This window comes from Oncorhynchus masou, unplaced genomic scaffold (genome assembly GCF_036934945.1).
Source record: "Oncorhynchus masou masou isolate Uvic2021 unplaced genomic scaffold, UVic_Omas_1.1 unplaced_scaffold_3645, whole genome shotgun sequence".
NCBI lineage: Eukaryota > Metazoa > Chordata > Actinopteri > Salmoniformes > Salmonidae > Oncorhynchus > Oncorhynchus masou.
The window spans coordinates 6,167-33,085 of record NW_027010048.1 but is presented as its reverse complement, the minus strand read 5'-3'; the positions used below and the strand labels follow the sequence as shown (position 1 = coordinate 33,085).

At 44.2% G+C, this 26,919-nt stretch overlaps 1 protein-coding gene across 1 annotated transcript; it reads right to left on the bottom strand.

Moving 5' to 3' along the window:
* LOC135534605 (unconventional myosin-X-like) lies at positions 1 to 25,660 on the bottom strand. The gene is made up of 7 exons (XM_064961542.1): positions 25,068 to 25,660; positions 23,354 to 23,561; positions 19,174 to 19,307; positions 9,136 to 9,262; positions 7,863 to 8,024; positions 6,591 to 6,782; positions 1 to 2,268 (listed from the first exon to the last, which is right to left on the bottom strand). The coding sequence occupies exons 1-7, from the start codon at positions 25,658 to 25,660 to the stop codon at positions 2,164 to 2,166; spliced, it is 1,521 nt and encodes a 506-aa protein (XP_064817614.1). The 3' UTR covers positions 1 to 2,163.
* Positions 25,661 to 26,919: the final 1,259 nt, after the last annotated feature.

Here is a 26,919-nt window from a genome sequence, read left to right as displayed (position 1 = left end):
CTCCATCTACCCTCACCTGTATGGCTCCATCTGTTACATGACTCACTGTGTTCGCTGGTGTCGGAGGCTGCCTCCATCTACCCTCACCTGTATGGCTCCATCTGTTACATGACTCACTGTGTTCGCTGGTGTCGGAGGCTACCTCCATCTACTCTCACCTGTATGGCTCCATCTGTTACATGACTCACTGTGTTTGCTGGTGAGTCCTCCTGACCCTCTCTTCCTGACTATGAGAATTACACATAATAAATATCCCAACCCCCCTCCCACGACGACGCACGATAGCAGGGATCATCAACTCCATTCAGCCACGGGACGATTTTGCTTCTTGAGCGAATGGCTGGTCAGGGGGCTGGAACATCATTCATAACACTGCAAATTGACCGCAATAATCCCAAATAGGATAGAATATTTGACTAATACATAATGATTTCAAACCTTGCTTACAATCACATATATACACTGAGTGTACAAAACATTATGAACACCTGGTCTTTCCATGACATAGACTGACCAGGTGACACAACGGTGGAAAGCGTTGGAGTCAACATGGGCCAGCATCCCTGTGAAACACTTTGGACACCTTGTATTGTCCATGCCCCGTTCTGAGGGCAAAAGGGTGAAACGCAATATGAGTAGGTGTTCTTAATGTTTTGTGCAGTCAATGTCACTTAGGCGTGGAAATACTTCAGAACAGATATCCAAAATGTTAATCATTTGGAGCTGAGGTGCAGGTGTTTTTTTTTACAGTCATGTGTCCAACCATTTTGAAGATAATATTTGCTCGTAAAAGTTGGGGTGCCAAATGGTTAACCCTGCTCTATCGCTCGTGACCAACAATACTTCAGTAACACAAAAACCACAAAAACAAAAACCTTCCTGCTCGTTTCACCAACACGTCACGCTCTCTTCCAACAGTTTCAGTCACACAAAACATTCCGTTAGAAGGACAAAACTGGTTTCAAATCAAAATAACAAATAAAACCTCAAATCCCTCAGACTAAATTCTATAATGATGTTCTTTCGAATTAAGCAAAATGTTCTATATTAAACCACTGCCTTTATAGTAAATAAATAATAACCTGAATATAGTAGTGATGGATTATATATTGGTTTGTTCTAGTTATATAAAATACTAGTGTTATTTCCCCAGAGTTAAACACCTGCTTCTCGGGCACTGGGTAGAATGGCTTTGGGCACCAGCCTGCTTTTCTGCTCTTTTGCCAACTTCTTATGGAATTGTCATTTCAAACATGTTAAGCTTCATAATCAGCGTAGGCAATAGCACAAACAGATCTGGGACCAGGCTAAAGAATAGCAGCTTCTGCCACTAGCATTATAACTGGTTATAACCATCAAGCTATTAGCCCTGACATAACCCTGGCTTGGGGATGCCATTCCTGAAAGTCAAAACTATTACTTAAAGTCCAAAGTAGACAACCACATGGATGGAAGCAGTGAACCCATTTAAGGCATTCAAATGTAAAGAGGTTCAACTCCCTGGGTCTGTGGTTGGTTTGGGATTCAACTCCTATTGCTCAGAAAAACCTGAGGGGAAAGTCTTTCAACCTTACTTAGACAAATAACTTCTTCTCATTGTAAATATATAACGGTAGAGTTGGGCGCCCATTCATTTACATATGTTATTATAATAAAAATAATTACACTTGCCAATTTAAAAATAGACAACATTCTTATAAGGAAAGGGGAGCTAGTCAGGGGAAGGCTTGACAGTGAAACATTTCTCTCTCAATCCATTGGAAAATGGTAGAACTTGATACAAAAGGAAATTTGATTTGACACCCTGATTGGTCCATACTATTGATAAATTGATGTAAATAATAGCAGAAGGTAACGTGGTATCCACTCTGTCGACAGCTATAGAATAGCAATAGGAAACGGTTGAGGAACGCAGTTCCGCCTTTTAGCGCTACACATTCTAGAATGTTCTAGAATGTTCTAGAATGTCGGCTTGGCGTACCACACTGAGGGACACCGGAGTTGGGACACCGGAGTTGGACGAGTTCTGGAGTAGCAGCCCGATTTCAGTTATTCAGACATCTGAGTTAAGGAGAACAGTCCGGTCTTCATGGACCCTGCTGCCTTGTAGCCTTCTGGTCAGGGGCGGTAGGAAGCCAACTGGGCTGTGTTCTGTCCCACATCTCACCTGATCCAGTTGGTTCCGTAGCTGGGCCCAGATCTGACACTGCACCTCTTCTTTACGATCATGTTTATGTAGGCTTTCATGATCTTAGTGATCTCTCCAACCTGAAACACCCCAGATGAGAGTTTTAACAGCAGGGAAAACAAACAAATGAACGATGCACACTGAACAGATACTTGTTTAAACAGCCAAGGCTTTGTTGGTTGACGTTTTGAAAGGCTTATCTGGGGTCCAGTCTGTTTGTGCTGTAATGTCAATTCTCTGTCACTCATTGTCATGCCAAACATGTCTGTTGACACTAATGGAGTTGGCATGAGCATAAACAGGCCTGGAACCAGGCTACTGGTTATTTATAATCTGGTGTTATAAACAGACCTGGGACCAGGCTACTACTGGTCATTTATAATCTGGTGTTATAAACAGACCTGGGACCAGGCTACTACTGGTCATTTATAATCTGGTGTTATAAACAGACCTGGGACCAGACTACTACTGGTCATTTATAATCTGGTGTTATAAACAGACCTGGGACCAGGCTACTACTGGTCATTTATAATCTGGTGTTATAAACAGACCTGGGACCAGACTACTACTGGTCATTTATAATCTGGTGTTATAAACAGACCTGGGACCAGGCTACTACTGGTCATTTATAATCTGGTGTTATAAACAGACCTGGGACCAGGCTACTACTGGTCATTTATAATCTGGTGTTATAAACAGACCTGGGACCAGACTACTACTGGTCATTTATAATCTGGTGTTATAAACAGACCTGGGACCAGGCTACTGGTTATTTATAATCTGGTGTTATAAACAGACCTGGGACCAGGCTACTACTGGTCATTTATAATCTGGTGTTATAAACAGACCTGGGACCAGACTACTACTGGTCATTTATAATCTGGTGTTATAAACAGACCTGGGACCAGGCTACTACTGGTCATTTATAATCTGGTGTTATAAACAGACCTGGGACCAGGCTACTACTGGTCATTTATAATCTGGTGTTATAAACAGACCTGGGACCAGGCTACTACTGGTCATTTATAATCTGGTGTTATAAACAGACCTGGGACCAGGCTACTACTGGTCATTTATAATCTGGTGTTATAAACAGACCTGGGACCAGACTACTACTGGTCATTTATAATCTGGTGTTATAAACAGACCTGGGACCAGGCTACTACTGGTCATTTATAATCTGGTGTTATAAACAGACCTGGGACCAGGCTACTACTGGTCATTTATAATCTGGTGTTATAAACAGACCTGGGACCAGGCTACTACTGGTCATTTATAATCTGGTGTTATAAACAGACCTGGGACCAGGCTACTACTGGTCATTTATAATCTGGTGTTATAAACAGACCTGGGACCAGGCTACTACTGGTCATTTATAATCTGGTGTTATAAACAGACCTGGGACCAGGCTACTACTGGTCATTTATAATCTGGTGTTATAAACAGACCTGGGACCAGGCTACTACTGGTCATTTATAATCTGGTGTTATAAACAGACCTGGGACCAGGCTACTACTGGTCATTTATAATCTGGTGTTAAAAACAGACCTTGGACCAGACTACTACTGGTCATTTATAATCTGGTGTTATAAACAGACCTTGGACCAGGCTACTACTGGTCATTTATAATCTGGTGTTATAAACAGACCTGGGACCAGGCTACTACTGGTCATTTATAATCTGGTGTTATAAACAGACCTGGGACCAGGCTACTACTGGTCATTTATAATCTGGTGTTATAAACAGACCTGGGACCAGGCTACTACTGGTCATTTATAATCTGGTGTTATAAACAGACCTGGGACCAGGCTACTACTGGTTATTTATAATCTGGTGTTATAAACAGACCTGGGACCAGGCTACTACTGGTTATTTATAATCTGGTGTTATAAACAGACCTGGGACCAGGCTACTACTGGTCATTTATAATCTGGTGTTATAAACAGACCTGGGACCAGGCTACTACTGGTCATTTATAATCTGGTGTTATAAACAGACCTGGGACCAGGCTACTACTGGTCATTTATAATCTGGTGTTATAAACAGACCTGGAACCAGGCTACTGGTTATTTATAATCTGGTGTTATAAACAGACCTGGGACCAGGCTACTACTGGTCATTTATAATCTGGTGTTATAAACAGACCTGGGACCAGGCTACTACTGGTCATTTATAATCTGGTGTTATAAACAGACCTGGGACCAGGCTACTACTGGTCATTTATAATCTGGTGTTATAAACAGACCTGGGACCAGGCTACTACTGGTCATTTATAATCTGGTGTTATAAACAGACCTGGGACCAGACTACTACTGGTCATTTATAATCTGGTGTTATAAACAGACCTGGGACCAGACTACTACTGGTCATTTATAATCTGGTGTTATAAACAGACCTGGGACCAGGCTACTACTGGTCATTTATAATCTGGTGTTATAAACAGACCTGGGACCAGGCTACTACTGGTCATTTATAATCTGGTGTTATAAACAGACCTGGGACCAGGCTACTACTGGTCATTTATAATCTGGTGTTATAAACAGACCTGGGACCAGACTACTACTGGTCATTTATAATCTGGTGTTATAAACAGACCTGGGACCAGGCTACTACTGGTCATTTATAATCTGGTGTTATAAACAGACCTGGGACCAGGCTACTACTGGTCATTTATAATCTGGTGTTATAAACAGACCTGGGACCAGGCTACTACTGGTCATTTATAATCTTGTGTTATAAACAGGCCTGGGACCAGGCTACTACTGGTCATTTATAAATCTGGTGTTATAAACAGAACTGGGACCAGACTACTACTGGTCATTTATAATCTGGTGTTATAAACAGACCTGGGACCAGGCTACTACTGGTCATTTATAATCTGGTGTTATAAACAGACCTGGGACCAGACTACTACTGGTCATTTATAATCTGGTGTTATAAACAGACCTGGGACCAGACTACTACTGGTCATTTATAATCTGGTGTTATAAACAGACCTGGGACAGGCTACTACTGGTCATTTATAATCTGGTGTTATAAACAGACCTGGGACCAGGCTACTACTGGTCATTTATAATCTGGTGTTATTAACAGACCTGGGACCAGGCTACTACTGGTCATTTATAATCTGGTGTTATAAACAGAACTGGGACCAGGCTACTACTGGTCATTTATAATCTGGTGTTATAAACAGACCTGGGACCAGACTACTACTGGTAATTTATAATCTGGTGTTATAAACAGACCTGGGACCAGGCTACTACTGGTCATTTATAATCTGGTGTTATAAACAGACCTGGGACCAGGCTACTACTGGTCATTTATAATCTGGTGTTATAAACAGACCTGGGACCAGGCTACTACTGGTCATTTATAATCTGGTGTTATAAACAGGCCTGGGACCAGGCTACTACTGGTCATTTATAATCTGGTGTTATAAACAGGCCTGGGACCAGACTACTACTGGTCATTTATAATCTGGTGTTATAAACAGACCTGGGACCAGGCTACTACTGGTCATTTATAATCTGGTGTTATAAACAGGCCTGGGACCAGGCTACTACTGGTCATTTATAATCTGGTGTTATAAACAGGCCTGGGACCAGGCTACTACTGGTCATTTATAATCTGGTGTTATAAACAGACCTGGGACCAGACTACTACTGGTCATTTATAATCTGGTGTTATAAACAGACCTGGGACCAGGCTACTACTGGTCATTTATAATCTGGTGTTATAAACAGACCTGGGACCAGGCTACTACTGGTCATTTATAATCTGGTGTTATAAACAGACCTGGGACCAGACTACTACTGGTCATTTATAATCTGGTGTTATAAACAGACCTGGGACCAGACTACTACTGGTCATTTATAATCTGGTGTTATAAACAGACCTGGGACCAGACTACTACTGGTCATTTATAATCTGGTGTTATAAACAGACCTGGGACCAGACTACTACTGGTCATTTATAATCTGGTGTTATAAACAGACCTGGGACCAGGCTACTACAGGTCATTTATAATCTGGTGTTATAAACAGACCTGGGACCAGGCTACTACTGGTCATTTATAATCTGGTGTTATAAACAGACCTGGGACCAGACTACTACTGGTCATTTATAATCTGGTGTTATAAACAGACCTGGGACCAGGCTACTACTGGTCATTTATAATCTGGTGTTATAAACAGACCTGGGACCAGGCTACTACTGGTCATTTATAATCTGGTGTTATAAACAGACCTGGGACCAGGCTACTACTGGTCATTTATAATCTGGTGTTATAAACAGACCTGGGACCAGGCTACTACTGGTCATTTATAATCTGGTGTTATAAACAGACCTGGGACCAGGCTACTACTGGTCATTTCTAATGTTGTATTATGGTATAATACTGTACCAGAGGTGTCTCAAAAAACATCTCTCTGTCGTCCACTGTGATCTTATAGGTAGTGGCCTGTGGAGCGCCGAAGAAGATGATGTGTTCGTAGGGGAACGTCTCCAGAGGTTTGGGTTCTCCTCTCTTGTAGACCGACACGTTCTCTGCACTCACACTCAGCCACAGGTCATGAGGAAAGCCTCCTTCTTTACACTGAGGAGACAGAGAGAGAGAGAGACCGAGACATAAACAGACAGGTCAGATACCAAGTATGATCAAATACATTTTAAAAGCCCGGCGATGGGGAAACCAGCAACCTATTTCCTTCCCTTCCCCGCATTACGTTACCTTCCCTTCCCCGCATTACGTTACCTTCCCTTCCCCGCATTACGTTACCTTCCCTTCCCCGCGTTACGTTACCTTCCCTTCTCCGCGTTACGTTACCTTCCCTTCCCCGCGTTACGTTACCTTCCCTTCTCCGCGTTACGTTACCTTCCCTTCTCCGCGTTACCTTCCCTTCCCCGCGTTACGTTACCTTCCCTTCCTCGCGTTACCTTCGCCCCGTTACCCCCCCCCCCCCCTTTTGCCCCGTTACCTCCCCTTCGCCCTGTTACGTTACCTTCCCTTCCCTGCGTTACGTTTCCTTCCCTTACTCGCGTTACCTTCGTCCCGTTACCCCCCCCTTTCGCCCCGTTACCCCCCCCCCCCCCCTTCGCCCCGTTACCTCCCCTTCGCCCCGTTACCTCCCCTTCGCCCCGTTACCTCCCCGTTACCTTTCCTTCTCTGAATCCACTGATTCGGTCACTCATCTGTTGAATGTTTTTGAATTTCCCCTGTATTCTTAAGTTCAGTTTTCTGTCTGTTACAACGGCAAGGTGACACATTTTCTTTTCATTACAAAGAAAGCCAACCAAGTCTGTGATTATTTCTACATCCATTGTGAATGACAACAGTTCCTCTCTCAGTGTGTAAAATAAACACTCCCCCTCAAGCTCTTGGTGTATCAATATGTCCATATGGCAGAGGAAGCCACATTTACAACTAGCGTGCAGAGGCTTGACCACCGTGCCGCCATAGATGGAGCCCCATCTGTGCAAAAGCCCACGGATCGTGGCTTTCAGGAAAAAGCAGGAGCACGCCCCTATCCACATCGATGAGACCGCACATATGAGAGCATCCTGTTGGGCTACATCACCACCTGGTACGGCAACTGCACCGCCCGCAGCCGCAGGGCTCTGCAGCTTGATGGCCACCCCCTGGACAGGACGCTAGTCTGTGTTGTCATGTAGTTACCTCTACGTCGAACAGTGTGGACCCATATCCAGGCCACTCCTTGATGATGTTCATGTATTTGAGCATGGCAGTGTGCTGGTCCAGTCCCTGAAGTCTGGACCACTTCTCTACGATGGAGGTTCTGGTGGCTGAAGTCTCCTCCTTCACCCACATCTCCAGCATCTGAACAAGAACAATACTTTATTAGTACCTTCCTCAACCGCTAGGCTACCTGTTCCTCCTCTAACCGCTAGGCTACCTGTTCCTCCTCTAACCGCTAGGCTACCTGTTCCTCCTCTAACCGCTAGGCTCCCTGTTCCTCCTCTAACCGCTAGGCTCCCTGTTCCTCCTCTAACCGCTAGGCTACCTGTTCCTCCTCTAACCGCTAGGCTACCTGTTCCTGGCCTAACCGCTAGGCTACCTGTTCCTCCTCTAACCGCTAGGCTACCTGTTCCTCCTCTAACCGCTAGGCTACCTGTTCCTCCTCTAACCGCTAGGCTACCTGTTCCTCCTCTAACCGCTAGGCTACCTGTTCCTCCTCTAACCGCTAGGCTACCTGTTCCTCCTCTAACCGCTAGGCTACCTGTTCCTCCTCTAACCTGCTCCTCTAACCGGCTACCTGTTCCTCCTCTAACCGCTAGGCTACCTGTTCCTCCTCTAACCGCTAGGCTACCTGTTCCTCCTCTAACCGCTAGGCTACCTGTTCCTCCTCTAACCGCTAGGCTACCTGTTCCTCCTCTAACCGCTAGGCTACCTGTTCCTCCTCTAACCGCTAGGCTACCTGTTCGTCCTCTAACCGCTAGGCTACCTGTTCCTCCTCTAACCGCTAGGCTACCTGTTCCTCCTCTAACCGCTAGGCTACCTGTTCCTCCTCTAACCGCTAGGCTACCTGTTCCTCCTCTAACCGCTAGGCTACCTGTTCCTCCTCTAACCGCTAGGCTACCTGTTCCTCCTCTAACCGCTAGGCTACCTGTTCCTCCTCTAACCGCTAGGCTACCTGTTCCTCCTCTAACCGCTAGGCTACCTGTTCCTCCTCTAACCGCTAGGCTACCTGTTCCTCCTCTAACCGCTAGGCTACCTGTTCCTCCTCTAACCGCTAGGCTACCTGTTCCTCCTCTAACCGCTAGGCTACCTGTTCCTCCTCTAACCGCTGGGCTACCTGTTCCTCCTCTAACCGCTAGGCTACCTGTTCCTCCTCTAACCGCTAGGCTACCTGTTCCTGGCCTAACCGCTAGGCTACCTGTTCCTCTTCTAACCGCTAGGCTACCTGTTCCTCCTCTAACCGCTAGGCTACCTGTTCCTCCTCCATCTTCTGTTTCTTCATGGAGCCCGTCTTCAGCCCGCTGCGGCGCAGTGTCCCGTCCAGGAAGCTGGTCCGCCTCCGCTCAAGGGTTTGGCCCACAGGCCCCGCCCGAGCCCACCTATACAAAATAATCCCACTTTGTTAGTCCAACAATATAAAACAACCCCACATTGCTAGTCCATCTATACAATACAAACGTAAATTTGTGTAAATTTGAATAGTGTAATTTACTTAAATTCAGTGGGATTTGTCTCCAGCAAAGACAAGATACATATGCATACATCAGAGATACATACAGCGCATTCAGAAAGTATTCAGACACCTTTACTTTTTTCCACACTGTGTTACGTTACAGCCTTATTCTAAAATGCATTAAATTAAGTGTTTTCCTCATCAATCTACACAATACCCCATAATGACATCATAATACCCCATAATGACAAAGTGAAAACAGGTTTAGACATTTTGTCACATTAATTAAAAATTAAAAACTGAAATACCTTATTCACACTTTCCGAATGCACTGTAAACCTGAGGGCTTATGACAAATATATAAGTACCTTGGTGAAGTGCAGGATACGTGCGCGAGCCTCCCTACAGGGTAGACGTGTCTAGAGACCAGCTGACCCGGGCCTTGTCTCCGTGGAGGAACTGGAGCCTCAGAGCGGCCAGGTGCTGCAGGGTGTCTTCTGGGGCTGGGAGGTGACCACTGGTCAGAGACTCATGAGCCTGGAGGAGACATTTTATTTTACCTTTATTTAACCAGGTATTTATATTTATATATATAACCCTAACCCTTTATTTAACCAGATATTTATATATATATAACCCTAACCCTTTATTTAACCAGGTATTTATATATTATATATATAACCCTAACCCTTTATTTAACCAGGTATTTATATATTATATATATAACCCTTTATTTAACCAGGTATTTATATATTATATTATATATATAACCCTTTATTTAACCAGGTATTTATATATATATATATATATATATATATATATATATATATATATATATATATATATATAACCCTTTATTTAACCAGGTAGGCCAGTTGAGAACACGTTCTCATTTACAACTGTGACCTGGCCAAGATAAAGCAAAGCGGTGCGACACAAACAACAACACAGAGTTACACGTAAACAAATGTACAGTCAATAACACAATAGAAAAGTCCATATCCAGTGTGTGTAAATGAAGTAAGATAAGAGAGGTCAGGCAATAAATATGCCAATAGTGGTGAATCATTACAATTGAGCAATTTACACTGGAGTGATAGATGAGCAGATGATGATGTGCAAGTAGAGATACTGGTGTACAAAAGAGCAGAAAAACAAAAACGAATATGGGGATGAGGTAGGTAGTTGGTTGGATGGGCTATTTACAGATGGACTGTGTACAGCTGCAGTGATCGGTCATCTCATCTGACAGCTGACGCTTAAAGTTAGTGAGGGAGATATCAGTCTCCAACTTCAGTGATTTTTGCAATTCCTTCCAGTCATGGGCAGCAGAGAACTGGAAGGAAAACCAGCCAAAAGAGGTGCTGGCTTTGGGGATGACCAGTGAAATATACCTGCTGGAGCGCGTGCTACGGGTGGGTGTTGTTATCGTGATCAGTGAGCTGAGTTGAGTTGAGTTAAGGTGGAGCTTTACCTAGCAAAGACTTATAGATGACCTGGAGCCAGTGGGTTTGGCGACGAATATGGAGCAAGGACCAGCCAACGAGAGCATACAGGTCACAGTGGTGGGTAGTATATGGGGTGTCAAGGATCGGTAGTCAAGGATCGGTAGGATAGTCAGTTTTACGAGGGTATGTTTAGCAGCATGAGCGAATGAAGCTTTGTTGCGAAATAGGAAGCTAGATTTTATTTTGGATTCGAGATGCTTAATATGAGTCTGGAAGGAGAGTTTACAGTCAAACCAGACACCTTGTTATTTGTAGTTGTCCACGTATTCTAAGTCAGAACCGTCAGAGTAGTGATGCTGGACGGGCGAGCAGGTGCGGGCAGTGATCGGTTGAAGAGCATGCATTAAGTTTAACTTGCATTTAAGATCAGTTGGAGGCCACGGAAGGAGAGTTGTATGGTGTTGAAGCTAGTCTGGAGGTTAGTTAACACAGTGACATGACATTAACATTTAGGTTTACATTACATTAAATGACATCATATTTAATTTACATAACATTACTTTAAAAGACAGCATTATATTTATGTTTACATTAAATGACAAATCTCATGTTCATGTTTACATTAACATTATATTTTTGTTTACATACCATTACATTAAATGACATTGACTTCTTTGGGACTGAGGGACAGTATTGAGTAGCTTGGATGAATAAGGTGCCCAGAGTAAACTGCCTGCTACTCGGGCCCAAAAGCTAGAATATGCATATAATTAGTGGATTTGGATAGAAACCCTCTGAAGTTTCTAAAACTATTTGAATGATGTCTGTGAGTATAACAGAACTCATATGGCAGGCAAAAACCTAAGAAAAGAATCAAATCCGGAAGTGGGAAATCTGAGGTTTGTCTGTTTTCAAGTCTTTGCCTATCCAATACACAGTGTCTATGGGGTCATATTGCACTTCCTAATGCTTCCACTTGATGTCAACAGTCTTTATAACCTTGTTTCAGGCTTCTACTGTGAAGGGGGAGAGAATAAGAGCTGTTTCAATGAGGTGTCTGGCAGAATGCCATGAGCTCAGTCATGCGCACGCCGTGAGAGCTAGCTGCTTTTCCTTTCCTTTCTAAAGACAAAGGAATTGTCCGGTTGAAACATTGAAGATTTATGATAAAAACATCCTAAAGATTGATTATATACATCGTTTGACATGTTTCTACAAACTGCAATATAACTTTTGGACTTTGGCAGGACTAAGTGCCAGCGCCTTGTGCATTTGGATCACTGGACTGAAACGCGCGAACAAAAAGGAGATATTTGGACATAAATTATGGACTTTATCGAACAAAACTAACATTTATTGTGGAACTGGGATTCCTGTGAGTGCATTCTGATGAAGATCATCAAAGGTAAGTGAATATTTATAATGCTATTTCTGACTTCTGTTGACTCCACAACATGGCGGGTATCTGTATGGCTTGTTTTGGACTCTGAGCGCTGTACTCAGATTATTGCATGGTGTGCTTTTTAGAAATCTGACACAGCGGTTGCATTAAGGAGAAGTATATCTTTAATTCCTTGTATTTCCGTCAACATTTATGTTGAGTATTTCTGTATTTCCGGATGTTTTGGAAGCAAAACATTACTGAACATAACGCTCCAATGTAAACTGAGATTTTTGGATATAAATATGAACTTTATCGACAAAACATACATGTATTGTGTAACATGAAGTCCTATGAGTGTCATCTGATGAAGATCATCAAAGGTTAGTGATTCTTTTTATCTCTATTTCTGTTTTTTGTGACTCCTCTCCTTAGCTGGAAAAATGGCTGTGCGTTTCTGTGACTAGGCGCTGACCTAACATATTCGCATGGTATGCTTTCGTCAGAAAGCCTTTTGAAATCGGACACTGTGGTGGGATTAACAACAAGTGTATCTTTAAAATGGTGTAAAATACTTGTATGCTTGAGGAATGTTAATTATGAGATTTCTGATGTTTGAATTTGGCGCCCTGCACTTTCACTGGCTGTTGTCAACTCGATCCTCGATCCCGTTAACGGGATTTGAGCCAAAACATTAACATCCTATTTAAGTTTACATAACATTAGATTAAATGACAGCATTATATTTATGTTTACATTAACATTAAATGACACGAACATTATATTTACATTACATTAAATGACAAACATATTGATAGGTGAGAATTGTCTGTTAATTGAATGATTAGAATATTCTGCCCTGAAACATATAATTGTATGGAAGTGATTATAATGTATGAAATCATAATCAATAAATGTGTAGTCCTAGTCAGAATTAGGGTAAAACAATATGTCTTTATGCTATTTTAAACACACAACCGCAGACCACGTGTAACCACGCCAGCCCTGGACATCCTCAACCGCAGACCACGTGTAACCACGACAGCCCTGGACCTCCTCAACCGCAGACCACGTGTAACCACGCCAACCCAGGACATCCTCAACCGCAGACCACGTGTAACCACGCCAGCCCAGGACATCCTCAACCGCAGACCACGTGTAACCACGCCAGCCCAGGACATCCTCAACCGCAGACCATGTGTAACCACGCCAACCCAGGACATCCTCAACCGCAGACCACGTGTAACCACGCCAACCCAGGACATCCTCAACCGCAGACCACGTGTAACCACGCCAACCCAGGACATCCTCAACCGCAGACCACGTGTAACCACGCCAACCCAGGACATCCTCAACCGCAGACCACGTGTAACCACGCCAACCCAGGACATCCTCAACCGCAGACCATGTGTAACCACGACAGCCCTGGACATCCTCAACCGCAGACCACGTGTAACCACGCCAACCCAGGACATCCTCAACCGCAGACCACGTGTAACCACGCCAACCCAGGACATCCTCAACCGCAGACCATGTGTAACCACGACAGCCCTGGACATCCTCAACCAGCTTCTTCACCGGTCTTCTAAGACAAGCCACTGCTGATGAAACTGAAAACCTCACTACTATACCAACTATCCCTACACCCATTAAAACCTCACTACTATACCAACTAACCCTGTACCCATTAAAACCTCACTCCTATACCAACTAACCCAACACCCATTAAAACCTCACCACTATAAAAACTAACCCAACACCCATTAAAAGCTCACCACAATTGACATTTCATTCAGCAGCTGCTCTTATCCAGAGCGACTTAAGAGTAATGAGTACATATATTTTCTTTCTGGTCGCCAGTGGGAATTGAACCCACAACCCTGGCATTGCAGGCACCATGCTCTACCAACTGAGCTACACAGAATCAACCTCCACCTGCCACTCTCTCACCGGACAGCTCTCCAGCACCATGGGAACCCCTACAGTTAACTCACTACTCTTTCCACCCATACTACATATTAGGTGTGGCTACTGAGAAGAGGGCGGCTCCTAAAATTGTCTGGAATGGAGTGAACTGCACTGCATTCCAGCCATTATACAGTTATGACTACATGGAACTCTATTCCACATCAGGTAACTGATGTAGGTAGTCAAATGAGATTAAAAAACCCAGGTAAAAACACACCTTATGGAACAACGGGGACTGTGAAGAGACACACACACACACAAAGGTACAGACACATGCATACGCAGGCATTGTGATATTGTTGTATGGTGGAATTAAACATTATGTATTGTAGATATGTAGTCGTGTAATAATGTTATATGTGGTATTGTTTTATATTTTGTTATACATGTAATGTAAGTGTTTTAATATGTTTGGACCCCAGGAAGAGTAGCTGCTGCCTTGGCAGGATCTAATGGGGATCCATAATAAACCCCAGGAAGAGTAGCTGCTGCCTTGACAGGAACTACTGGGGATCCATAATAAACCCCAGGAAGAGTAGCTGCTGCCTTGGCAGGAACTAATGGGGATCCATAATAAACCCCAGGAAGAGTAGCTGCTGCCTTGGCAGGAACTAACGGGGATCCATAATAAACCCCAGGAAGAGTAGCTGCTGCCTTGGCAGGAACTAATGGGGATCCATTATAAACCCCAGGAAGAGTAGCTGCTGCCTTGGCAGGAACTAATGGTGATCCATAATAAACCCCAGGAAGAGTAGCTGCTGCCTTGGCAGGAACTAATGGGGATCCATAATAAACCCCAGGAAGAGTTGCTGCTGCCTTGACAGGAACTAATGGGGATCCATAATAAACCCCAGAAAGAGTAGCTGCTGCCTTGGCAGGAACTAATGGGGATCCATAATAAACCCCAGAAAGAGTAGCTGCTGCCTTGGCAGGAACTAATGGGGATCCATAATAAACACCAGGAAGAGTAGCTGCTGCCTTGGCAGGAACTAATGGGGATCCATAATAAACCCCAGGAAGAGTTGCTGCTGCCTTGACAGGAACTAATGGGGATCCATAATAAACCCCAGGAAGAGTAGCTGCCGTCCTCCCCTCAGCAGCCTCCACCTTCTGCACATTGCTTTGTCTCATGCCCTTCTGCTTCTCACGTCTAGAAATCTCCCTTTACCCACTGCTGCAATGTGACCATAAGCTTGGCACCTAAAACACCATAATGGGTTCGGGACAAAATTCCTCACTGGATAACTGACACATCCGAACTTGACTTTGTTGGGTAAAGACTCAGTGCCAAAGACTCCAGAGAGCAAAGCAAGTCAGTTCTTGTCCTTAAGAGCAAGAACTGCTCCTCTGGATGGAAAAAAACCGCACAAAAACCCCCACCACAAGTCCACTTTAAGTTACTTTGACTCAACAATCTCTTCTCCACCCAACCTGACACCATATATGGATCAGCCAGAAGGATCTATTCTCTCTTAAAATCCCACTGGGCCAGAATCATCTTCGTCATCCTTTCCTTTCATTCCACTCTCCACACCTTGCAGTTCCCAATCTGCTCCTCCATTTTTAAAACCTTCATCCTCTCGATTTTCAACTCTTTCAAACTCCATGTCACTCTCATCAACTTCACGTTCTGAGCTACTAAAGTACTGTTTTCCATGTTTGTACTTTTGTACATTTCCCCCAGGGTTTTCCCTTGTTCCCTCGACCCTGCCACCATTTTCTCGCAACAACTTTTGTCCCAGATTGTTTAAAAATATATATTTCTTGAACTTGTCCGCTTTCTTCCTCATGTTTTCTTCTGAGTTACTGAAATACATTTACTTTAAAAAAACTTGATGCCTATCAACCTCCTGTCCTCGTCCTCCATATTTGAACCCCTGAGCGTCTCAGAATATGACAAGGAGTCGCCCCTTTAGTAAAGAAAAACAACATTGCAACACTGAATCTTGTATCTGAGTAAAGCATGTAGAAATCTCAACATTAAAGAGACAAAGGTCAGTGAATTGATACAGCTATTCTGGCTAAGGGTTTCTATGGGAACGGGGCGCTTGCTTAAGCCTTCCAAAAAAAAAAAGGAAGAGAACAGAAAAATTGCAAGAAGATGGAAACTAAGAAGGTTTGCAACAAGTCAATGAATTGCAATTGAAAAGACTAAAGCACGACACTGTATACACTTTTCTACTCAGGTGCTTTCTAATAATGAAACAAAATGGAGGTGACTAACCTGTTCGAACATGAAAGCGAACTCCACCCTTCCTTGGGCATGCTCTCTACATCCAGGAAACAGTAGAGTTTGAAGTAGAGCCTCCACTGTCCCTCCTCCTCCACCTCCTCACTGCCTGACAGCCTGGAAATCAATCAATGAATCAGTCAATCAACCAAACCAATCAGTCAATCAACCAAACCAATCAGTCAATCAAAACCAAAACAATCAACCAAACCAATCAGTCAAACCAATCAGTCAAACCAATTTCAGACCCTGGTTTTAGCAGAAATATAGTAATAATATCAAAGGGGTTTGTGGGTCATGTAGACTGGTCCCAGATCAGTTTGTGTTGTCTTGCTAACTTTTCCCACTTTTCTTAGTGTTCAACAAGCTTTCTCCACCCTTAACCTTGTTCTGAACACTTCCTAAACAAAGGTCATGTGGTTTGGTAAGAAGAATGTCCCTCTCCTTACAGGTGTGATTACTACCTCTGAGGGTTTAGAGCTTGAGGTAGTCACCTCATACAAGTACTTGGGAGTATAGCTAGATGGTACACTGCCCTTCTCTCAGCACATATCAAAGCTGCAGGCTAAGGTTAAATCTAGACTTGGTTTCCTCTATCGTAATCGCTCCTCTTTCACCTCAGCTGCCAAACTAACCCTGATTCAGATGACCTTCCTACCCATGCTAGATTACAAAGACGTAATTTATAGATCGGCAGGTAAAGGGGATCTCGAGCTGCTCGATGTTCTTTACCATTCGGCCATCAGATTTGCCACCAATGCTCCATATAGGACACATCACTGCACTCTATACTACTCCCTGTCTGAGATATCTACTGCAGCCCTCATCCTTCACATACAACACCCGTTCTGCCAGTCACATTCTGTTCAAGGTCCCCAAAGCACAAACATCCCTGGGTCGCTCCTCTTTTCAGTTCACTGCAGATAGCGACTGGAACGAGCTGCAACAAACACACAAACTGGACAGTTTCATCTCCATCTCCTCATTCAAAGACTCCATCATGGACACTCATACTGACAGTTGTGGCTGCTTAGCGTGATGTATTGTTGTCTCTACCTTCTTGCCCTTTGTGCTGTTGTCTGGGCCCAATAATGCTTGTAACATGTTTTGTGTTGTTGCCATGTTGTGTTGCTGCCATGTTGTTGTCATGTTGTGTTGCTGCCATGTTGTGTTGCTGCCATGTTGTGTTGCTGCCATGTTGTGTTGCTGCCATGTTGCTGCCATGTTGTTGTCATGTTGTGTTGCTGCCATGTTGTTGTCATGTTGTGTTGCTGCCATGTTGTTGTCTTGTTGTGTTACTGCCATGTTGTTGTCTTGTTGTGTTACTGCCATGTTGTTGTCAAGTTGTGTTGCTGCCTTGCTATGTTGTTGTCTTTAGGTCTCTCTTTATGTCATGTCATGTTGCTGCCATGTGTTGCTGCCATGTTGTTGTCATGTTGTGTTGCTGCCATGTTGTGTTGCTGCCATGTTGTCATGTTGTGTTGTGTTGCTGCCATGTTGTCATGTTGTGTTGCTGCCATGTTGTTGTCATGTTGTGCTGCTGCCATGTTGTTGTCATGTTGTGCTGCTGCCATGTTGTTGTCATGTTGTCATGTTGTGTTGCTGCCATGTTGTTGTCATGTTGTGCTGCTACCATGTTGTTGTCATGTTGTGCTGCTACCATGTTGTTGTCATGTTGTGTTGCTGCCTTGCTATGTTGTTGTCTTTAGGTCTCTCTTTATGTCATGTTGTGTTTCTGCCTTGCTATGTTGTTGTCTTTAGGTCTCTCTTTATGTCATGTTGTGTTTCTGCCTTGCTATGTTGTTGTCTTTAGGTCTCTCTTTATGTCATGTTGTGTTTCTGCCTTGCTATGTTGTTGTCTTTAGGTCTCTCTTTATGTCAAGTTGTGTTGCTGCCTTGCTATGTTGTGGTCTTTAGGTCTCTCTTTATGTCATGTTGTGTTTCTGCCTTGCTATGTTGTGGTCTTTCGGTCTCTCTTCATGTCATGTTGTGTTGCTGCCATGTTGTGTTGCTGCCTTGCTATGTTGTTGTCTTTAGGTCTCTCTTTATGTCATGTTGTGTTGCTGCCTTGCTATGTTGTTGTCTTAGGGCTCTTTATGTCATGTTGTGTTGCTGCCTTGCTATGTTGTTGTCTTTCGGTCTCTATGTCATGTTGTGTTGCTGCCTTGCTATGTTGTTGTCTTTAGGTCTCTCTTTATGGCATGTTGTGTTGCTGCCTTGCTATGTTGTTGTCTTTAGGTCTCTCTTTATGTCATGTTGTGTTGCTGCCATGTTGTTGTCTTTCGGTCTCTCTTTATGTCATGTTGTTGTCATGTTGTGTTGCTGTCTTGCTATGTTGTTGTCTTCAGGTCTCTCTTTATGTCATGTTGTCTCTTGTCGGGATGTGTGTTTTGTCCTCAACTTTAAATGCCAGCCCCAGTCCCATTGCAGGAGGCCGTTTGCCTATTGGCAAAATCATTGTAATGAAGAATTTGTTCTTAACTGACTTGCCTAGTTAAATAAAGGTTAAATAAAAATAAATGAAACTATCAATGGCCATAGGGATCGACAAGCAAGCACAAACAGATCAGAGACCAGGCTATTCTCTGTGCATCTCTCTCCAGCTGAACTCTCACCTCTCAAACAGTTCAGAGACCAGGCTATTCAATGTGCATCTCTCTCTCTCCAGCTGAACTCTCACCTCTCAAACAGTTCAGAGACCAGGCTATTCTCTGTGCATCTCTCTCTCTCCAGCTGAACTCTCACCTCTCAAACAGTTCAGAGACCAGGCTATTCTCTGTGCATCTCTCTCTCTCCAGCTGAACTCTCACCTCTCAAACTTGGCGACGTCAGCCACGATGACTCTGCTCTCCACAGCCCGGTCCGTAGTGTTGTTGTGTTCAAACAGGGAAAACATGTTTCTACTGTCCTCCATGGCCAGGCCTCGGATCAACTTCTCCACCACCTGGGGAAAGGCAGGACAGAGGGACATTAACACAGGCTGGAGAACATGGATGTACCAATGCAGGATTGCCCCAGACAGAAATGACTGTCTTTACAGCTGCTACTCTGTGGAAAACAGATGAATAATGGTTTTACCTCTCCAGGGGTGTGAGTTGATGTAAAGCCTGAGACTGTTGAGATGTGGGACATAGATCATCATATGTAGAGGACACCCCATAGAGGGACATAGATCATCATATGTGAGGACACCCCATAGAGGGATATAGATCATCGTATGTAGAGGACACCCCATAGAGGGATATAGATCATCATATGTAGAGGACACCCCATAGAGGGATACAGATCATCATATGTAGAGGACACCCCATAGAGGGATACAGATCGTCATATGTAGAGGGACATAGATCATCGTATGTAGAGGACACCCCATAGAGGGATACAGATCATCATATGTAGAGGACACCCCATAGAGGGATATAGATCATCGTATGTAGAGGGATATAGATCATCATATGTAGAGGACACCCCATAGAGGGACATAGATCATCATATGTAGAGGACACCCCATAGAGGGACACAGATCATCATATGTAGAGGACACCCTATAGAGGGACATAGATCATCATATGTAGAGGACACCCCATAGAGGGATATAGATCATCATATGTAGAGGACACCCCATACATAGAGGGACATAGATCATCATATGTAGAGGACACCCCATAGAGGGACATAGATCATCGTATGTAGAGGACACCCCCCATAGATCATCATATGAGGGACATAGATCATCATATGTAGAGGACACCCCATAGGATATAGATCATCATATGTAGAGGACACCCCATAGAGGGATATAGATCATCATATGTAGAGGGATATAGATCATCATATGTAGAGGACACCCCATAGAGGGACATAGATCATCATATGTAGAGGACACCCCATAGAGGGACATAGATCATCGTATGTAGAGGACACCCCATATACAGATCATCATATGTAGAGGACACCCCATAGAGGGACATAGATCATCGTATGTAGAGGACACCCCATAGAGGGATACAGATCATCATATGTAGAGGACACCCCATAGAGGGATACAGATCATCATATGTAGAGGACACCCCATAGAGGGATATAGATCATCGTATGTAGAGGGATATAGATCATCATATGTAGAGGACACCCCATAGAGGGACATAGATCATCATATGTAGAGGACACCCCATAGAGGGACATAGATCATCATATGTAGAGGGATATAGATCATCATATGTAGAGGACACCCCATAGAGGGACACAGATCATCATATGTAGAGGACACCCCATAGAGGGACATAGATCATCATATGTAGAGGACACCCCATAGAGGGACATAGATCATCATATGTAGAGGACACCCCATAGAGGGACATAGATCATCATATATAGAGGACACCCCATAGAGGGATACAGATCATCATATGTAGAGGACACCCCATAGAGGGATATAGATCATCATATGTAGAGGACACCCCATAGAGGGACACAGATCATCATATGTAGAGGACACCCCATAGAGGGATACAGATCATCATATGTAGAGGACACCCCATAGAGGGACATAGATCATCATATGTAGAGGGATATAGATCATCGTATGTAGAGGACACCCCATAGAGGGACATAGATCATCATATGTAGAGGACACCCCATAGAGGGACATAGATCATCATATGTAGAGGACACCCCATAGAGGGACATAGATCATCATATGTAGAGGACACCCCATAGAGGGATACAGATCATCATATGTAGAGGACACCCCATAGAGGGACACAGATCATCATATGTAGAGGACACCCCATAGAGGGACATAGATCATCATATGTAGAGGACACCCCATAGAGGGACATAGATCATCATATGTAGAGGACACCCCATAGAGGGACATAGATCATCATATGTAGAGGGACATAGATCATCATATGTAGAGGACACCCCATAGAGGGATATAGATCATCGTATGTAGAGGACACCCCATAGAGGGATATAGATCATCATATGTAGAGGACACCCCATAGAGGGACATAGATCATCGTATGTAGAGGACACCCCATAGAGGGACATAGATCATCATATGTAGAGGACACCCCATAGAGGGACATAGATCATCATATGTAGAGGACACCCCATAGAGGGACATAGATCATCATATGTAGAGGGATACAGATCATCATATGTAGAGGACACCCCATAGAGGGACATAGATCATCATATGTAGAGGACACCCCATAGAGGGACATAGATCATCATATGTAGAGGACACCCCATAGAGGGACATAGATCATCATATGTAGAGGACACCCCATAGAGGGACATAGAGCATCATATGTAGAGAGACATAGTGAATAGTGAAGGCCTCTACATACGATGATCTATGTCTTCACTACTATTCTACAATATATGTAGAAAATACACTGCTCAAAAAAATAAAGGGAACGCTTAAACAACACAATGTAACTCCAAGTCAATCACACTTCTGTGAAATCAAACTGTCCACTTAGGAAGCAACACTGATTGACAATACATTTCACATGCTGTTGTGCAAATGGGATAGACAACAGGTGGAAATTATAGGCATTTAGCAAGACACAACCAATAAAGGAGTGGTTCTGCAGGTGGGGACCACAGACCACTTCTCAGTTCCTATGCTTCCTGGCTGATGTTTTGGTCACTTTTGAATGCTGGCGGTGCTTTCACTCTAGTGGTAGCATGAGACGGAGTCTACAACCCACACAAGTGGCTCAGGTAGTGCAGCTCATCCAGGATGGCGCATTAATGCGAGCTGTGGCAAGAAGGTTTGCTGTGTCTGTCAGTGTAGTGTCCAGAGCATGGAGGCGCTACCAGGAGACAGGCCAGTACATCAGGAGACGTGGAGGAGGCCGTAGGAGGGCAACAACCCAGCAGCAGGACCGCTACCTCCGCCTTTGTGCAAGGAGGAGCAGGAGGAGCACTGCCAGAGCCCTGCAAAATGACCTCCAGCAGGCCACAAATGTGCATGTGTCTGCTCAAACGGTCAGAAACAGACTCCATGAGGGTGGTATGAGGGCGCGACGTCCACAGGTGGGGGTCAAAGTTGGATCAGCCTGTAGTGGGGTTTTCCACTTTAATTTTGAGTGTGACTCCAAATCCAGACCTCCACGGGTTGATAAATTTGATTTCCATTGATACTTTTTGTGTGATTTTGTTGTCAGCACATTCAACTATGTAAAGAAAAAAGTATTTATTAAGAATATTTCATTCATTCAGATCTAGGATGTGTTATTTTAGTGTTCCCTTTATTTTTTTGAGCAGTGTAGTAAAAATAAAGAAAAACCCTTGAATGATGTGAGGTGTGTCCAATCTGTGTATGTTAAGGTTGGAAGGTGTTACAGGCTTTGTTCTTTCCATTTATTCTTCGAGTTGGACGGTAGCTCGTTAGCATGTGGGGCGCACCGATTGCTGTCACCACGTTAGTCAGTATGTGTTTCACCTGTGCTGGTTTGTTATCTCGTTAGTGGGAAGGTGTTTCACCTGTGCTGGCCCAGGTGTTATTTAAGAGTGTCTGGCCCACTGCTCCAGTTGTCTTGATAGATGTGGAGGGTTAACTTTAGTTGGCTCTCACTATTTTGGTTTCTAGACAATGTGATTTCCCTGATTGGCTTTGCTCCACTTTTAGGCTTACTTCCTGTCTTTAAGTTTGGTGTGGGTTTTAATTTAATTTGCCTGTTCTTGGGCAAATGTAGTGGACACTCATGTTGGGTGTCTTTAGGTGCCAGTTGTTGTTGCTAGTCAACCTCAGTGTACCCCCCATGAGTGTCTTTCAGAACCCCTCCTAAAACCCCACCTGTTTGGTTTTGGTTTGTTCCCTCGTCTGTCTGAGCGACTATCTTTGGTTTTCTCGCTGGGGAACCCTTACCTCCAGAGGTGGTGTGTGAGTTGGAGATCTTGCAGGATCCTCCTCCATGGCAGTAGACCGTAGTAGTAGATGTGGACATGTCAGAGCAACGCAACATTAGTTACCTCTCCAGCGGTGGTGTGTGAGTTGATGGAGATCTTGCAGGATCCTCCTCCGTGGCAGTAGACCGTAGTCGTCATTTCCTGCCTGGTCAGTAAGGCTACGATCTCCCCCTGAGACGGCACACAGTCCCTGACCTTGGTCCTCTTCAGAGACTCACCTATGAAATGGGCAAACATGTCCACCTCTGTTCCAGGAAACTGCTCCTTCACCCTGGAGAAGAACAGACAGAGGGTCACGGAGGTGTAGAGGATGAGCAAATCAACGTGACTGATGTCATACTGTCCAGTTTACCCATCCATACAAATCAATCACAGAACATATGTCTGTTTGTATTAGAAGCTATAGGGACACTTTCTGCTTGTGGCTCAAAGCTGTAATTTAATTAAAGGGACCGTGTGCAAATAAAAAAACAATTTCAGACAGTGAAATATGTTTCCACCAGAGTTAGGTAAACACAGCTCATTTTCATCCACACTCCTTACTAAATACACAGCAGTTTAACAAATGCAGGACTGATCCACACTTTGACCTCCATGGAGCAGGATTTAAAGTCCCTAGTGCTTTAATTAAAAGGTAGAGAGGAGGGAATTCCATTTCCTGATGCCTGAGGTGGACAACACTGACTGTTTGTTCGTTGAGGAATGTCCTCTAGCTTGTGGAGAGTCCGGCTGACTCCTCTGTTTTGTTCTTTAATATGACAAAACCTTTCAGAGTTGGGGCTGCAACATTATCGATGATCTTATAAACTAGACAGACATCTGAGAAAAGTACGTTGTCCAAATTGAACAGATTGTACTTGGTGAGAATATCCCAGTGACAGTAATGATGTGACTTCCTGTCCAGGATCTTAAGTACTTGTTTACACAGAGATCGAAGGGTTGAACTGCGTTTAATTGGCTGTCGATACAATTGGACAGGTGTCAGAAAAACATTGAATGAGAATCCATTTTGCAGGGTAGCCTAGTGGTTAGAGCGTTGGACTAGTAACCGGAAGGTTGCGAGTTCAAACCCCCGAGCTGACAAGGTACAAATCTGTAGTTCTGCCCCTGAACAGGCAGGTAACCCATTATTCTTAGGCCATCATTGAAAATAAGAATTTGTTCTTAACTGACTTGCCTGGTTAAATAAAGGTTAAAAAAATAAAATTAAAATAAAAAATAAAAAAAATCTTGGCTGCCTCTGTCGAGAGAGTTCCTGATGTCATGAGCATGTTTACGAAGACTATTCTGTATATATTTGATGTGTTTTTACAGGTCAAAGTAGGGTCTAGGATAACACCCAGATATTTAAGTACATAGCTACCATTTTCCCCCATTGAGGCTGTAGTGGTTGAACCTTTCAGCCACTTTTGACAATGATACCGTTAGTTTGCTTGCCACTTCATCAGCATTTCTTCCATGTGTATAAATAACTATCATCCACGGCCTGGTAGAGACTACATAACAAAGGGCCCAGGATTGACCCCTGTGGTACTACTCCCATAGTGTTGGTAGGTCACATTACATCCGGTCAGCCGGATACGATTTTACAAAACTCAATCCATTTTAAAACACTTGATGAGATGTTGAAGTTGGACAGCTCGGAGACGAGGACATTGTGGTTAACAGTGCCAAATGATTTTCTGAGGAGAACTGCACCTACACCACCTCCTTTGTCCAGCCTGGCCTTGTTCACCTCTAGGAGACAGTAACATACGGTCTCTGTTGAGTGGTTCACCCTGAACCCAAACTGGCCTTGTTCCTCTCTAGGAGATAACATGGGGGTGGGGGGGCGGGGTGTTCATCCAGCCATAGGGTAGAGGTGGGGGGTTCTCCAGCCATAGGGTAGAGGTGGGGGGTTCTCCAGCCATAGGGTAGAGGTGGGGGGTTCTCCAGCCATAGGGTAGAGGTGGGGGGTTCTCCAGCCATAGGGTAGAGGTGGGGGGTTCTCCAGCCATAGGGTAGAGGTGGGGGGTTCTCCAGCCATAGGGTGGAGGTGGGGGTTCTCCAGCCATAGGGTAGAGGTGGGGGGTTCTCCAGCCATAGGGTAGAGGTGGGGGGTTCTCCAGCCATAGGGTAGAGGTGGGGGTTCTCCAGCCATAGGGTAGAGGTGGGGGGGTTCTCCAGCCATAGGGTAGAGGTGGGGGGTTCTCCAGCCATAGGGTAGAGGTGGGGGGTTCTCAGCCATAGGGTAGAGGTGGGGGGTTCTCCAGCCATAGGGTAGAGGTGGGGGGTTCTCCAGCCATAGGGTAGAGGTGGGGGTTCTCCAGCCATAGGGTAGAGGTGGGGGTTCTCCAGCCATAGGGTAGAGGTGGGGGGTTCTCCAGCCATAGGGTAGAGGTGGGGTGGAGTGGGGTTAAAGGTGGGTGAGCATGAAAAGAACATTCCTGAATTATGAGCGACTGTACAACTGTATATTATATTATGTTTCAGGAATAATTGTACAAAAAAATGTAAAAATAAGGAATGGAGCATGACTTATGTACTGAAGAAGGCATGAAGGAATAGTGTACTTGGGAGCATAACTGGGAACTGGAGGTAAACAAAGTGCCCTTTAAGGTGGAACTGGAGGTAAACAAAGTACCCTTTAAGGTGGAACTGGAGGTAAACAAAGTGCCCTTTAAGGTGGAACTGGAGGTGAATAAAGTGCCCTTTAAGTGGAACTGGAGGTGAATAAAGTGCCCTTTAAGGTGGAACTGGAGGTGAACAAAGTACCCTTTAAGGTGGAACTGGAGGTAAATAAAGTGCCCTTTAAGGTGGAACTGGAGGTAAACAAAGTACCCTTTAAGGTGGAACTGGAGGTAAATAAAGTACCCTTTAAGGTGGAACTGGAGGTAAACAAAGTGCCCTTTAAGGTGGAACTGGAGGTAAATAAAGTACCCTTTAAGGTGGAACTGGAGGTAAATAAAGTACCCTTTAAGGTGGAACTGGAGGTGAATAAAGTACCCTTTAAGGTGGAACTGGAGGTGAATAACGTACCCTTTAAGGTGGAACTGGAGGTAAACAAAGTGCCCTTTAAGGTGGAACTGGAGGTAAACAAAGTGCCCTTTAAGGTGGAACTGGAGGTAAACAAAGTGCCCTTTAAGGTGGAACTGGAGGTAAACAAAGTGCTCTTTAAGGTGGAACTGGAGGTAAACAAAGTACCCTTTAAGGTGGAACTGGAGGTAAACAAAGTGCCCTTTAAGGTGGAACTGGAGGTAAATAAAGTGCCCTTTAAGGTGGAACTGGAGGTGAATAAAGTACACTTTAAGGTGGAACTGGAGGTAAACAAAGTGCCCTTTAAGGTGGAACTGGAGGTGAATAAAGTACCCTTTAAGGTGGAACTGGAGGTAAATAAAGTGCCCTTTAAGGTGGAACTGGAGGTAAATAAAGTGCCCTTTAAGGTGGAACTGGAGGTGAATAAAGTACCCTTTAAGGTGGAACTGGAGGTGAATAAAGTACCCTTTAAGGTGGAACTGGAGGTGAATAAAGTACCCTTTAAGGTGGAACTGGAGGTGAATAAAGTACCCTTTAAGGTGGAACTGGAGGTAAATAAAGTACCCTTTAAGGTGGAACTGGAGGTGAATAAAGTACCCTTTAAGGTGGAACTG

Coding starts and splice junctions, on each gene's coding strand:
- LOC135534605 (XM_064961542.1), bottom strand. CDS start 25,660: ATGGCTGGAGAACCCCCCACCTCTACCCTATGGCTGGAGAACCCCCAC. Junction 8,025..9,135: donor AGAAGATGGAGGAGGAACAG/GTAGCCTAGCGG, acceptor GTTCTTGTTCAG/ATGCTGGAGATGTGGGTGAA. Junction 6,783..7,862: donor CCACACTGTTCGACGTAGAG/GTAACTACATGA, acceptor CTGTCTCCTCAG/TGTAAAGAAGGAGGCTTTCC.